The 16589-nt window shown below is 33.9% G+C and overlaps 1 protein-coding gene across 6 annotated transcripts in view; it reads left to right on the top strand.

The window, feature by feature from the left end:
- LOC149813680 (phospholipid--sterol O-acyltransferase-like) overlaps positions 1-16589 on the top strand; it is a 94691-nt gene that overhangs the window by 30646 nt on the left and 47456 nt on the right. For 4 of the 6 annotated variants that reach the window (XR_016428214.1, XM_089990980.1, XM_089990979.1 and 1 more), the window contains exons 4-8: positions 4243-4412; positions 4515-4591; positions 5639-5852; positions 5943-6120; positions 13880-13979. Coding sequence is in view for 5 of the 6 variants with exons in the window: in XM_089990980.1 (XP_089847106.1) it covers positions 4243-4412; positions 4515-4591; positions 5639-5852; positions 5943-6120; positions 13880-13979 (739 nt within the window). In the remaining variant the exon portion in view is untranslated. Of the gene's footprint in view, positions 1-964; positions 1754-4242; positions 4413-4514; positions 4592-5638; positions 5853-5942; positions 6121-13879; positions 13980-16589 lie in introns of those variants that run through there. The other 2 variants (XM_089990984.1, XM_089990982.1) reach the window with 2 other exon arrangements.

The following is a 16589-nucleotide window of genomic DNA, read 5'->3' as shown; positions in this document are numbered from 1 at the left end:
TGAGTACTCCTTTTTGCTAGATCTAATATCAACATCTGATGAATATGACCTTGATTGTAACTTTGATGATGATCAAAGAATTATTGATCTTAATGTTGAAAATGAAGAAGTTCATAGAGATACTAGTATTCAATATTCCAGGCGACAAGAGTCTAATCCTCCATGTGCACTTGAAAAATATTCTAACATTCCAACTAGACAATCATCCCGAATCTCGAGGCCTCCAGGAAAGTTTGTATCATACAAGTCTTTCTCACCCACATATAGGGCAGTTATTGCATTAATTCACTCATATGAAGAACCATCCACATATTTTCAAGCAAAAAATGATATCAAATGGATAGAAGCCATGAAAGCTGAATTAGATGCACTTGAAAGTTTATAAAATTAAAACCAAGAGTGATGGTACTCTTGAAAGATATAAAGCTCGTTTAGTAGCCAAAGGTTATGCCCAAGAATATGGGATTGATTATGAAGAAACCTTTGCTCCGGTGGCTCGTATGACTACTGTTCGAACCTTAATTGCCTTAGCTTCTATCAAAAAATGGTCTATTTTTCAAATGGATGTCAAAAATGCTTTTTTAAATGGAAAGTTAGTTGAAGAAGTATACATGGAACCCCCTCTTGGTCTAAGTATTCCTAAGGGTAAAATCCTTCGCTTAGAAAAAGCTCTTTATGGACTTAAACAAGCACCAAAAGCTTGGTATGATAGGTTTAGTCGTGTTATGATTGATATTGGTTTTCAATTCTGTTTAACTGACACTGTTTTGTTTATTAAGAATTCTGATGCATGGATCATTGTGCTTCTTCTCTATGTGGATGATATGATCATCACCGGAAGCGATAAACAGGGAGTTGAAACAATCAAAATACTTCTTAAATCTCATTTTGAAATGACTGATTTATGCTTATTGAGATATTTTTTAGGCATTGAAGTTGCTTATTCTCCTAGAGGATATTTATTATCTCAGACTAAATTTGCTTTTGATATTGTTTTCAGGTCTGGTATTACTGATGATAAGAAAGTTGACACTCCAGAAGTTGTTAATGTTAAAATGAAGATTGATGATGGAGAACTTCTTGCAGACCCTACTCTTTACAGACAGCTTGTCGGGGCACTTTCCTATCTATCCATTACCAGACTAGATATAGCACATGCTGTTCATACAGCAAGTCAATTTCAACATGCTCCTACTTCTGTTCATATGGGAGCAGTCATGCGTATTATCAGATACATCAAGTCCTCTCTTTCACGAGGACTTTTCTTATCTTCCTCCTCTTCTCTTGATTTAATTGCATATACTGATGCTGATTGGGGAGGTGATCCCAATAACAGACACTCAACCACTGGCTTTTGTGTCTTTTTAGGGGAATCATTGATCTCGTGGAGGTGTAAAAAGCAGCAGAAGGTATCTCTCTCATCCACCGAAGCTGAATACAGAGCCATGACAACCACGACCATGGAAGTAGTTTGACTCCGACGACTGCTTGCTGACATGGGAGCTGAAGCAACAAAGGCTTCACAAATGTGTTGTGACAACAAAAGTGCGATCTACATTGCCAGTAACAGAACATTCCACGAACGCACCAAACACATCGAAATGGATTGTCACTACGTCAGAGAGGAATATCTACACGGGATAATTGATCTTCCATATGTCACTTCAGAATATCAGTTAGCAGACTTCTTTACAAAGCCTCTCGCTGCTCCCCGATTTCACTTTCTCTTAGACAAACTTTCGCTCATTGTACCGTAAGTTTGAGGGGGAGTGTTAAAATGTAAAACTGTACACATATGTATATATAATAATATTATATTATATATATATATATAAATACATTTTTCATTTCTTTCTTTTCTGTAATTTTTTTCCTTTATTTTTATTTTTTGTCTTTATGTCATCTAGTTCAGTTTGAACTAGAATGACTGTTGCTAGTCAAGTCCTGTCCAGACTTGACTAGCAATAGAGCTGTTGGACTGACACAGTCCAACAGCTCTTAATAGAGTTGTTGGACTGACACATTCCAACAACTCTAAATAGAGCTGTTGGACTGTGTCCAACAGCTCTATTGAGTCTTCTTTCAGCTGTGTAGATAAAGGGGTGCAGCCCCTCTTGTATTTTATTCCAATGCTTCTTAAGCAATTGGTTTTTCATATCAATAAAGAATACATTTTTATTTTTATTTTGTTTCCAGTTATACCCTTTTTAAGGGTTATGCTTTAGTGTCATTCTTGACACTTGCCCTTGTTAATCTAAGCTCGTGTTTCGAAGATCCCCATTTCATTTCAGTAGACGGGTCTATAAAATTAAAACTAAAAGTGATGAGACATTAGAAAGATACAAAACTAGGTTAATGGCTAAGAGTTATAGTCAAGAATATAAAATAGACTACGAGGAAACATTTGCCCCAGTAGCTATAATGACTACACTTTGCATAATTGTTGCTATTACATCTATTAGAAAATGGTTTTTTATCAAATAAATGTTAAAAATACTTTTTGTAATGGTAATCTTAATGAGGAAGTTTATATGAAACCTCCCCAGGGATTAGCATTGGAACATAGAAAAGTCCTTCGCTTATACAAGACTTTGTATGGTTTGAAGCAAATTCCTAAGACTTGGTATGATCGTTTTATTTGTGTGATGGTTCAACTAGGTTTTAAATCTTCCTACACTAACACTGTGTTGTCTGGTAAGTATTCTGATGTAGGTATATTAATTCTACTTTTCTATGTGGATGATATGATTATCACAATAGGTGATAAGCAGGGAATTAGTCATATCAAAGATGTCCTTAAGGCTAACTTTGATATGACAAATCTTGGCTTTCTTCGTTATTTTCTTGAAATTGAAGTTACATATTCACCTTGTAGGTATTTTTTTATCACAGACTAAATATATAACTGAGATAATAGAAATATTAGGACTTACTAATGAAAAACGAGTTGATACACCAAAAATCGTCAATGCAAAGATGAAGAAAAATGATGGAGAACCTCAGAAAGATCCAACTCCATACAGACAAATGATTGAAGCTCTGACCTATCTTTCTATTACTCACCTTGATATTGCGCATGCTATTTATTCTACTAGTCAATTTCAACATTCTTCCACTACAATACATATGAGTATTGTAATTAGGATTGTTAGATATATTAGAAATACTATTAATCATAGTTTATTTTTGTCATCTTCTTCCCTATTGGAAGTTATTGCATATTCATACTCTGATTGTGGAGAAAATGTGAATGATCGACGCTCAATCATAAATTTTTGTGTTTTTATAGGTGATTCTTTGGAAGTGCAACAAAATGTGTCCCTATCATCTACAAAAGAAAAATATCGTGCTATGGTCACCCCTACTTCTGAGCTAGTGTGATTGAGACAATTGCTAGAAGACTTGAGAGTTCACATAACATAACCTTCAAGATTATGCCGTGAGAACAAAAACACAGTTTACATCGCAGACAATCACACGTTCTATGAGAAAACCAAACACATAGAAATGGATTGCCACTATGTTAGAGATTTTTTTTTAAAGAAAACCATTACATTGCCATATGTACCATCTGAGCATCAACTGCCAGAATTCTTCACCAAGGCGCTTCTGTTTCAAAGATTTCACTTTCTTCTTAGCAAACTCTCGGTTCTGACACTATGAGTTTGTGGGGAGTGTTAAAATATGTTGTGTTCATATAACATGTATATATATATATTTATACATATTACATGTATATATGTATTTTTCTAATTTTCTAATATTATAATAGAGAATATCCTATAAGCGTATTTTGGTAATTATGCTTATGTAAATAGTGTGCCCATTAAGGGCAGAACAGTCTTTTTCTTTTTTGTATTTTTTTATTAAGGGCAATAGTGTCCTTTAGACCATAGAGTTGTTGGGACTCCCCAACAGCTCTTTTGGGCCCATGTTGCCCCTTTGTGATGTATAAATAGGGACCTCTAGTCCCCTTATGAGCTATGCATATTTTGTGCACAAAAAGTAATAAATTCATTATTTTTTTAAGTGTATTTTCTTGGCCCTTAGTGGCTTTTGTGATTAAACCCATTTTGGGTTGTGTTTTGCTTCTTGTGTGAGGTGTGAGAACTCTTTTCATTTCATTACAATTAGCTGATGTACTTTCATTTATATGATCAATTAGCTTATATTGTATAAGTATATATGCTATTATCTTAGAAAATCCTTTTATTTGATATATTGCAATTTATTTATTTGCAGATTAACTTTCGAGACTGCACTTAAGCTTCGTGGGGGCCCGTCGTTGGTGTTTGCACATTCAATGGGAAATAATGTTTTCCGTTACTTCTTGGAGTGGTTGAAATTAGAAATTGCTCCAAAAATGTATATTCAATGGCTAGATGATCATATACATGCATACTTTGCTGTTGGTGCGCTCACTCTTGTCCTATGTGTGAATTATCCAGTTTTGGTATTGTAGTTTCTAAATGTAGAACAAGAATTTACATTACTCAATTTTGTTTGGTGTTTAGGGGCCCCTCTTCTTGGTGCTGCTGAGACTGTCAAAGCAATTCTTTCAGGGTTTACATTTGGGCTACCCATTGCTGAGGTGAATAATTTAGCTGTTTTTTGTGTGCTTCATCAACAACCTCTACACTTAATATTATGATGTTTGCTATTAACAAATAATGCAATTCAAGTTTTTTTTTTAAAGAAAAGTAAATTTATTGATATGAAAGCAGGTGATGGGCATCACCTTTTACAACAATGAAATAGATGAAAAAGTTAGAAAAAAATATTGTAGAGTTTGTAAAGGTTCCAATCCTCGGCATCCCAATCCACAACACTATTAGTCAAAAGCCAATTCTTGTTGGCACAAAAAGATAGTTCCCTACAAATCTTTTAACTAAAATTGAAATGGCAGTCTTCCCAATCAAATGAACCACAAAGAAGCATTGCTATGTATGAGTATGATTAAGGTTTTCAAATTTTTGTTCTAGAATATATTCTCAGGATAATATGTTGTTGATTAGAGGTCATCAAATATGTGTGCATGTTGTGTGTGTGTGTTTAAACATTAATGTTGACATTCATGTCTAGTCTGTGCTTGTTAATTAGAAAAGATGCAACCAAGAAAGGGAGCATCATATCTTTTATGACTTCGATAATGAATTCTGATTCTCAAACATAAGGCATCTTTCCTTTTTATGACCTAGGGAATGCTGTCTCTAATGCATATCGAGTCTTGGTTCCTGATGATTATTATGTTTTATGACTTCAATAATTAATCATGATTCTCAAACATTCTTGCTAATGATTTTAAGGCATCTTTGCTTTATATGACCTGAATATTAGTTTTTTTGGTTTGCAGTAAGCATTTGAGAAAACGGAGATTATTAGCTGCATGTTCTCTATGAGATCAATATAACTCTGTGAATGTGGATACTGATGATTCTTTTTGTTGTTTCATGCTTGACCAAATATTGATGTGTTTCCGCTGTTGCAAGCTTGCAACTCCCTGCATGTTACTTTTTATAGAAGTTTGTGAGGCATGTGGACCACTTCTTCCTAAATGTCTATTTATTTTGAACATGTTGCAATTTTAATAAAAAAGGTACTAACAGATGCTTGACTATTTTCTTGTACAAGGTGTCAGGGAACAGCTCGTCTGATGTTCAATTCATTTGGTTCTTCCCTATGGTTAATGCCCTTTTCAAAGTATTGTAGAGCAGACAACACTTATTGGAAACATTTTTTCGAGGGGAAAGGAAGAGGTGAACATAAAAGCCATTGTGATGATAGGGAATTTAGATCAAATTTTTCAGGCTGGCCTGCAAATATTATAAATATTGAAATTCCTTCTATGCAAGGTATTTAAAAGTTCTGTGAATTGAATGTGGGGTGCTCATTTCCCTGCCTGGGTGTTCTTACCCTTGCTTTGATGTTCAATGTCTTTTCAGCTACCAGTACAGCTTATCCATCATTTTCAGAAGAAGCACTAGCCATAACCTCTGATATGGAATGTGGACTTCCTGTTAAGCTTTCTTTTTCTGCGAGAGAAGTATCAGATGGGACCTTTTTCAAAGCAATACAGGATTTTGACCCTGATAGCAAACGACTACTGCATATACTAGAGAAGTGAGTGAGGTTTAGATGATTTCACTCCTAAATGTCTTCAGCTGGCTTTCATATAAGATAATGGACAATGAACTCTTATAAGTTTGCTGAATGTTGTAAAGGGATGCTTGTTGTTTGGCTCACAGTACCTGTCATGAAAAATGTCTGAAGGCTCTGATTTAATTGCTGTCTCATTTCATGCTATGCCTTGTCATGACCAATTTGTTGGTGTCTCTACAGGGCAGCATCCTGCCATTGTAGAACATTTTATAAGCACCTATATTACATGAAGCTTGTATTTACCCAAACTTTGTTGCTAAATGTCTTTAATATTTTTTCTTTTTTCTTCCAAACAAATCTTTTGGCGTCATCTAGCTAAGATAGGCATAATTATTTTGTTCATAATGTCTTGCAAAATATAGCTAAATTCATCTCCTGATATACACTTGCAGTTCTTAAATCTATGGAAGCTTCAAGTATGTGTCTAATATTAACTGTTGCTTGTGTGAACTTGCATATAATATATAAACAGTTCTTCTCTCAAGCTTTTTTTTGGCTACTTTTCTTGTCAGCTTCCCTTTATACTTGACTTAGGCTGTCCAGTCATACACTTTTTGTTAACCATATTCAGATTTCCCTGTACTCCATCCTGGCAATGTATGATTGTCCTTCATTCTAGTTAAAGCTTTATGAAGGGTATAGTTTTGAAGCTACGTAGTCAAAAGTGCTAGTCCGCAGACATCTAAAAGGCCTAGTTGGGACTAGTCGGAATCCCAAATAAAAAAGATTAAAAAAGGCAGAATTTACAATAGTATATGTTTGTATAAGACTTAATAGAATCTCTCTCTCTCTCTCTCTATATATATATATATCTGAAAAAAAAACAGGGAATATATATTTATATATTTGAAGAAAAAGAGTAGATATACATCTAAAAAACTACAGTTTATTTATATATATATATATATATATATATATATATATATATATATATATATATATATATATATATATATATATATATATATGAATCAGGAGTAACACCGGACGTCTCTGGCATCAAACACGACAGAGGTGTCAGCGTGTTATTTTCTTTTCCGCAAAACGGACATTTAGCGGCGGTCCAGGACCGCCACTAAATGTTCGTTTTGCTGAAAAAAGTGCGCCAGGACTGCCGCTAAATGTCTGTTTTGCAGAAAAAAGTGCACCGTTGACCGCCGCATGATCAACGGCACGCATTTGTCTTGTTTATCATAGAACACTTTGTGTGTTCGATGATACACCTGTTAGAAAGTGACTTTGAATATTTTAGGTTCGATAATGAACCCATACACATGCACATTAAGTGCGAATATACCCACTTAAGGGAACAACACAAAAACATCAAGTGCTAATACATAAACCCATAAAAGGGATAAATATGACTTAAAGTCATAAGTTGAATATTATTGAAGAAATAGGAAGAAGAGGGTAAAAACCCTATACAATGGAGCATAAGCTCCTCCAAGGAGTGAAGAAATACAAGGGGGAGACCCCTATTTATAACACAAGAGAGGAGCCACAAAGGGGGCTCTCAAAGGAGTCATTGGGAGCCCCCAACGGTCACATTTGTGACCGTTGGGGGCTCCCCAACGACTCTTTGGGGAGCCTCCCTAGGTGGCGCAAACCCCAAAAAAGGAGAAAAATAACAAAAGAAAAAATAAAATTAAATTACAAACATATTTCGAATGGAATATGCGTAAAACTGTGAAATATCTAAACTACCCCTATGCCTATAAATAGAGAAATATATATTTTATATATATAATTAGGATAATACATATGCATATATACCATATATGAATATGTATTATCCTTTATATATATAAAATATATATAATATTACAAATGTTGAATGATACATTTTAACACCCCCCTCAAGCTTTGCGTGGGGGAACGAAAAGATTGAAGAAAGCAAGAGGAAGAATCTCAAGGCTTCAAGAGCCATAAGTACGAATGCCATTGCAAATGTCTTCCTCCAACGTCTTTAACGATGAACACCTTCCATGATTTATCCAAGGTACTTCTTTTCCTCTTATCTTCAAGATCCTGAAGAACAACAACAAAGAACAAGTAAAAAATATCTTTGCACTTTACTCAAAATGGAACATTCCTAACAAAGTTCAAAAATTATGCATAATAGGATAATTACTTTAGCATGAAAAGAAAATTTAGAAGACCAAAGTTTCAAAAATCAAATATCATGTTAAAGAGTGAGCGGAAGCAAATTATGCGGAAATGAATTGCAAGAATGCATAATGCATTCATAAGGTCCAACATTGGACAAACATAACCCCATAATGGGGAAAAAACAATGGTCCCCTAAGGGACACCACAGTAAGCCTACGAAGAGGCATAAGTTACATATGCTTTATTGAATGAGATCCTAAAAGGCCATAAAGAGCATATGCATATATTATCATGAAATGAATTAATACTTAAAGAAATCATTAATGAATCATGCTTCAAACATGTAATGAAGTGCCAAACAAGAGAAACGAAGTCTCCAAGCATACTTTAGACAAAATAAACACAAGAGTTCACAAGGTTTTAAATTCATTTACGAGGCAAAACGAAGAGTGTTATTTGAATAGAGAATCTTACCCATTTAGGAAAATCTCACTCAATTGACAAAAAACACATTTTGCATACAAAAGTAGCCAAAGAACCATAAGCACTTAATATATAGATTAAATGCCAAAAAATCAACTTGATTTTAAAATATGCATATCAAAAATATGATTCACTTGAATATCTTAAAACACAAGTCATAAATGAAATTTTGTAAATTTCAACAATAGTTCATCCATTACAAACCACTACCTCATTAGTCCTCCAAAACCCATAAATCAAGTGTATAAGCTACTAGATCAAGAATATAAATATAATGCCATTAAAGGCCAATGACACACACAAAGGTGTGCAAAAGAACCTCTTGTCTACATATAATAATACTTGAAATAAGTGTATCTACGACAAGAATAAGAGAATACATGCCAACATGGACAAAAAACATCTCTTGTCTACGTAAAAATACACTTAAAACCAAGTATGTTCAGCTACTAGAATAAGAGTAACAAGCCAACCATGGGCTACAACACAATACATCTCTTGTCTACATAAGATGACACTTGAAATGAGTGAAATAAGCCAACCATGGGCATACATCTCAGCGACTAGAACAAGGACACAAACACCAACATGGACTAAAATCACACACCATGGTGTGAATCAACGTGCCTTGTCTACATAAAATGACACTTAGATAAGGGGCATAAAGGAGAAGACTTTTGAGGTAATAAAACTTGTAATGACAAACATATATATAAATCAAACCTTGAATCAATAGAACAATATTCTTCAAAAAGAATACCCATAAAAATAACATTTTGGAATAAACTATGTAAAAGTATCTTCAACAAGATACAACAACCGATAGAACAATATTCTTGAAAATAAATGTGTGAACATACGCACACCAAGAACATATGGAACACTTGTGCACAAAAGCACGAAATCACAAATGTGTAAATGCACTCATAATTTTCATAAACAATAAAAGGTTGGGCAATAATCCCAAAAACCTTGATTTTAATATACCTTAAGTCATTTTAAGGTTTCAAACATCATATATCCATCACATTTATATATAAATAAGAGCATCCATAAGATCAATGGCCAACATCAAACTAGTGACACACTCATATACCAAATCATTCTAGAGTCCCAAGGTGCCCATAACTCACCTCAACCACCATCTATAATATGGTAAGTGGACAATCTAAAATGACATAACAACGAGTGACACACTCATAATTAAAGATCATATACCAAATCATTCTAGAGTCCCAAGGTGCCCATAACTCACCTCAACCACCATCTATAATATGACAATTTGGACAATCTAAAATGACATAACACGAGGTGCCCATAACTCACCTCAACAAACATCTCTAATATAACAATAATAAGGCCAAAACAATGATGCATTAAAAAAACATGTGAAGGACAAAATAAATGCCACAAAAAGGCAATAAACACTTTAGGAATCATTTTTCAAAGAAAAGAGGATCGATTAAAAATTGAATCAAAGGTCCAATATAATCAATCACAATAATATGTTTTATAACAACAATTTTGCATAAACACGAATTATGCTTAATCTTCAAAAGAAGTCATTTATACAAAAAAGACTTATTATGCAACTAACACAATTATGAAATATTAAGCAACGTCATGCGTAAGAACCGATTTGGAATAATAAAAAAGTCAAAAACAAGCCTCAACTATGATAGATATAAAGTGCAATTAAATGCATACCAAATGATAATAGATGCACTTTTATGCAATGCAAGATTTTTAAATGACAATAATCTTGAATGAGCAAATAACAAACTTAGGCCAATATAGGCATTCATAAAGATGGTGAAGTTTGAAAATCTTATGAAATCCACTATTGTAACTTAAAAAATGATGCTCACATCCAATCTCAAAAGATCCACAAAGGGTTACAAGTATTAATGAATCTTTGAAGGATATTGTGCAAGGGAAAAGATACTCACAAACAATCTTCTCACAACAACCATGAAATCTTCATCAAAGAGCATATACTCACAAGAAGATTATAAGGACCAAAAGGCTCCTTAAAGAGAGCTCAAAACACACAAAATTCCCAAAGAAGGGGGAAACTCCACTAAAGTGAGAGAAATCCCAACAAAGAAGAATAATAGATTTGTTAAAAAATCTTATGATAAAGTAAGATTGTACTATGGCATAAATCTATAAAATTAAACATTTATTGAGGAAAAATTCAAAAAGCTCTTAAGTTTTTATCAAAAAACATGACTTAATTCAACCAGAATTATATATATAAAAAAACTTTCTTAATTAAATATTGCTCATATAAAAAGGACACATTAGGTAAGTGAATCAAAACTTATTAAGGAATTTTTCATATATGCCAAGCATTTTTCGAAAAACTACATCTCACAAACATTTTAATCTTAACATACCTTTCTTTAAAGACTTACCATATATAAAAGGTATTCTTATAAACAAAGATAGGTTTAAAATATAAATTCAAGGCTCCAATGGTCACAAATCTTTACCGACCCATTAAGTTTTGAGCAATCATATATCTAATTTTTCGCCAATCAAGTTATCATTTTAAAAATTTTCAAAGAAAAACATACGAAAAAGTATGTATATGAAAAAGATTCAATAGAGTATCAAGTAACTCAAATTTTTATAAAAAGACATAATGACAAAGAGTACACATAAAAAAGAACATATTAAATTCTTCATACAATACTTAAAGAAATAGAATGCATACCGAATAACTTTTAGAAAAGAGAGATAAATGAATACTTCATCATTTTTCTTTAAAACTTTCTTGAATACCACGCTTCCCGATGCACCAAAGAGCAACTCGATCTCAACCTTGCTCTGATACCATGTTAGAAAGTGACTTTGAATATTTTAGGTTCGATAATAAACCCATACACATGCACATTAAGTGCGAATATACCTACTTAAGGGAACAACACAAGCTCATCAAGTGCTAATACATAAACCCATAAAAGGGATAAATATGACTTAAAGTCATAAGTTGAATATTATTGAAGAAATAGGAAGAAGAGGGTAAAAACCCTATACAATGGAGCATAAGCTCCTCAAAGGAGTGAAGAAATACAAGGGGGAGACCCCTATTTATAACACAAGACAGGAGCCACAAAGGGGGCTCCCAAAGGAGTCGTTGGGAGCCCCCAACGGTCACATTTGTGACCGTTGGGGGATCCCCAACGACTCTTTGGGGAGCCTCCCTAGGTGGCGCAAACCCAAAAAAAGGAGAAAAATAACAAAAGAAAAAATAAAATAAAATTACAAACATATTCCGAATGGAATATGCGTAAAACTGTGAAATGTCTAAACTACCCCTATGCCTATAAATAGAGAAATATATATTTTATATATATAATTAGGATAATACATATGCATATATACCATATATGAATATGTATTATCCTTTATATATATAAAATATATATAATATTACAAATGTTGAATGATACATTTTAACAACACCCTACTCTCTCTCTCTCTCTCTCTCTCTCTATATATATATATATATATATATATATATATATATATATATGAGTAATGCGCTGGTGCTGCCCCCTTTTCTCGTTCTGCCCTGTTAGGCCCTTTCAAAAATCGTAGTTTTTGCCTTTTTTTCTCACATCTAACACCATAGATGTGATCGATAGGTTTTGTTTAGTGAGAACCGGCTTTTGGATCACCGGAATCTGACCTGTATACAGGGTTTTCCGGTGATCCAAAATCAATGGCTATGAAGGCGTCAATTTTATCTGGCTCATAAAATACATTTTCCGTCGAAAAAACATGATCCAAGAGTTGATTCCCACTAAATCGAGCATGCTAAACACATCTAACGGTTCAGATCTATCATAAAATGCTTCAAACTATGGGGCTTAACGGGGAAGAATGAGAAAAGGAGGCCTAATATGTTCAGTTCCCTCCTAAGTGTCCTGGACTAGGCATTGATCAGACTCCTAGGGTGACTAGTTGCCTAGTCGCTGATTTTGATTGCGTAGTTTTCAAGTCATAAACAAGAACATGTCTAATAGCACATGTATGATCCTTTAAAGTTGTGGTGGCTAATGAAAGACATCCCAGTTCTCAAGTGATTTTGATCTTTTTATTATTGATTTAAGCCTAAAAGAAAAGCTGATGTAATTGTCTTTAAGGCACTTGCCTATAATGGTCAACTAAGTGCAATCTTTGTCTTGTGTTATGAAAACATCTCCTTGATTGGAAAGATACCAAGTTTCCAGATTAGATTAATGTAATGGAATGGATTGAATCCAATAAACATGCAAGAACACACTTTCAATCAAGTAGAATACTTGATTGAATCATCAAACCACCCACACAAGGGTCTAACAAATTTGTTATTTCATAGTCACTCAAAAATGAGTTGAAAATACAAGGCCACAAAGGGCCTATTTATAATACAAATGGACCACTAGGGAGCAGCCCCAATATGGCTGTTGGGCTGCTCCCAACAGTCATATTTATGACCATCGGGAGCAGCTTCAACAGCTATATTGGAGCTGCCCCAAAAACCGAAAAACAAAAATACAAAATAAAATAAAAGTAAAAAATAAAATAAAAGTAAAAAATAAAATAAAAGTAAAAGATTGTCAGCCCCTACCGGGCTGACGCCTATTACAATAAAAGACCGAAATACCTTTGCTGGGTATTTCGGTTTACAGCAAATGTATGTATATATATATATTAACAATTAGCCAGTTTAATTTATTCAGTCTTCTCGTTCGAACTAGTGCAGTCATGATGATATTTAGGATCGTAATAGGAATATTTCCATCTGTTTCCATATCCTGAAATTTAAAGTTTAATTCACTGAACTGTCTGGCTTTGTTGTGACCTATAAGGTTTGTCGTCCTGTTGTTATTTTTTGAAATATCTTTAGCTTGTGACTTGAAAACAAATGTTGTATAAGTCAAGCTTGATGCTTTCTCATCTTTTGTGATGGTTATAAAGTTTCATTAGAAAACTGTTTAGCATTACACACTGCAGTTTTATTTTAAATTTTAGCTTGCTATTCTCTAATCCTACTATTTTAGGTTTTGATTCATAGGAAAATCTTTTGTATAAATGCTGTATGATATCTAATGTCATCAACAAAAACAAATTTTAGGTTGTATCATGGTGATCCTGTTTTGAATCCTCTGACACCTTGGGACAGACCGCCATTGAAGAATATCTTTTGCATATATGGGATAGACATGAAAACTGAGGTAATTTATCCATTCACATGTGCCACTGGTTTACATGATTTTAGATTGAATTATCTTTTGCCTAACTATAAATAGAAGAAAAAATATTTCACTCATTGCTATTTTGAATACTCAAGATGTTCTGGCTTTTGACAGAGTTGATCATCATGATTGTTTGCCTTCTTACATTACCACACTCCCTTTGCCTTCGTAGTAGACTCATAGTTTAACCTTTTTCCAAAAAGGCACCTAGATCTAGTAGGTAACACCTAGCCTCTCTCTCTCTCTCTCCATGTATGTGTGTATCCTGATTCCTATCCACGTATCTAAACTTTGCTTGTCGTTCATACCTGTATCTGACATCAAAGCTAATGTCAAGGTCCAGGTAACATAGGTACAAGATGGTAACGAAAGCTCTCTTGGTTGAGCTAAAATTTTTTGTTGACCTTGATCTATTTTCAATTATCCCTAACCAAATTTTCATTGTAAGTTCTGAAACTATATCGAGTAGGGTGAAAAATTGAACAGAATTTTGGTATCAACTAATGTTGGAATGAATATCTAAACTTTGCTTGTCATTCATACTGGTGTCCGACATCAAAACTGATGTCAAGGTCCAGCTAACATAGGTACAAGATGGTAACACCAAGTTTTTTGTTGACCTCGATCTATTTTCACTTATCCCTGACCAAATTTTCATTGAAGTTCTGAAACTATATCAAGTAGGGTGAAAAATTGACCATAATTTTGATATCAACTAATGCTGGAATGAATATCTAAACTTTGCTTGTCATTCATACTGGTGTCTGACATCAAAATTGATGTCAAGGTCCAGGTAACATAGGTACAAGATGGTAACAAAGGATCTATTGGTTGAGCTAAAAATTTTTATTGACCTTGTTCTATTTTCAATTATCCCTGACCAAATTTTCATTGAAGTTCTGAAACTGTATCAAGTAGGATGAAAAATTGTCCATAATTTTGATATCAACTAATGTTGGAATGAAAACATTAATTTGGTTTTATGGGCCCAGTAAAGACTTGAACCAAGCAGTGAAACAGAAGTTGGAAAGACTTAGGTAGTTAGGTTTCACCATCCCTAAAGACTAAGCTTCAAATATCTAGGACCAAGTCTGAATAGATCTAATCAAGTTGATCTTGATGGATTAGCCTTTTCTGGGTCTTTTTCTTTTCTATAAATTTCCAACATGGGACCTGGTTGATCTAGCCATGCTGAGATGTTCTAAATGTAAAGAACCAAATAGCCTTCAATCACGAACCAAAGTGTCCACCAATATCAAGTGAACAACACACAAGTGTAGCCCACAAAGGGGGTACACACAAGAAGGCTCACAATATAAAAGAATAATATTTTATTGAATAACATAAATTTGCCAAAGGCCCAAAAGCATACTTTTAACAGAGGGGAAGTCCCTTATTTATATACACGAGGTAGAGAAGAGGGGGTTAAGAGAGTGTGTGAGAGAGAGAGAGGGACCTCCCAACGGCTAGATTTCTAGTCGTTGGACCTAGTCAACTTAGGTTGACTAAGTCAAAAAGAAAGAAAGAAAGAAAAATAAAAAGAATATAAAATATATATTTGTATATATGTACATAAATACATATACATATATATATATATATACAATTTAACATTTCCCTTCAAACTTATTGTAGAATGATCGAAAGTTTGCCTAGAAGGAAGTGAAACCTAAGAGCAGAGAGAGGTTTGGTGAAGAAATCTGCCAACTAGTACTCTAATGTGACATAAGGCAAATCAATGACCCTTGAAGATATTTCTCTTACACATAGTAGCAATCCATCTCGATGTGCTTTGTTCTTTCGTGAAAAGTATGGTTGCTGGCAATGTAGATAGCACTCTTATTGTCGCAGCACATCTTTGAAGCTCCTAGAATTTGGATTCTCATATCAACCATCAATCTTCTCAGCCAAACCACCTTCACTGTGGTTGTGACCATAGCCCGGTACTTAGCTTCAGTTGAGAAAAGAGAAACCTTTTGTTGCTTTTTGTACCTCCACGAGATTAACGATTCACCCAAGAAAATGCAGAAACTCGTGGTTGAGTGCCTATTGTTAGGATCACTGTAACTAAACACAAGTGTCAAGAACAATGTTACAAAGTGACTACAAAGAAGGTACAAACACATAAACAAGATGCCACTAATGGGCAAAATACAACAAGACACAAAGGGCAAATCACCAAACACTCACAATATGAGAAGAGAGAGAACTAAAATATAAAGAATAATATATTGAAAATGCTTAGAAAAGCATTAAGAATGGGGACAAAGGGGGGGGGGGGGGTAAAGACCCCTATTTATATAGCTCATGGGGACCAAGCGGAGCTCCCATAGAGTCGTTGGGAGCTCCCCAACGACTCCAAAGGGAGGACCCTTTTGCCCTTGGTCAAATAAAGAAGAGAAAAGAAGAAAAATAATAAAGAAACCCAAAAATATCCCTAGTGGACATGAATATTTACCTAGGTACAAAAAAACTAAATTTCCCCTAGTGGGCATTACAAAAAACTGAAATAAAATGATATATACATATACATATACATATACATATACATATACATATACATGTGAAATATATATGTATAGATATATT

The sequence above is a fragment of the Nuphar pumila genome, chromosome 16 (genome assembly GCF_984573655.1).
Source record: "Nuphar pumila chromosome 16, dmNupPumi1.hap1.1, whole genome shotgun sequence".
NCBI lineage: Eukaryota > Viridiplantae > Streptophyta > Magnoliopsida > Nymphaeales > Nymphaeaceae > Nuphar > Nuphar pumila.
Note: the sequence above shows the minus strand (reverse complement) of the source record. Positions and strands in the feature narration are given on the sequence as shown.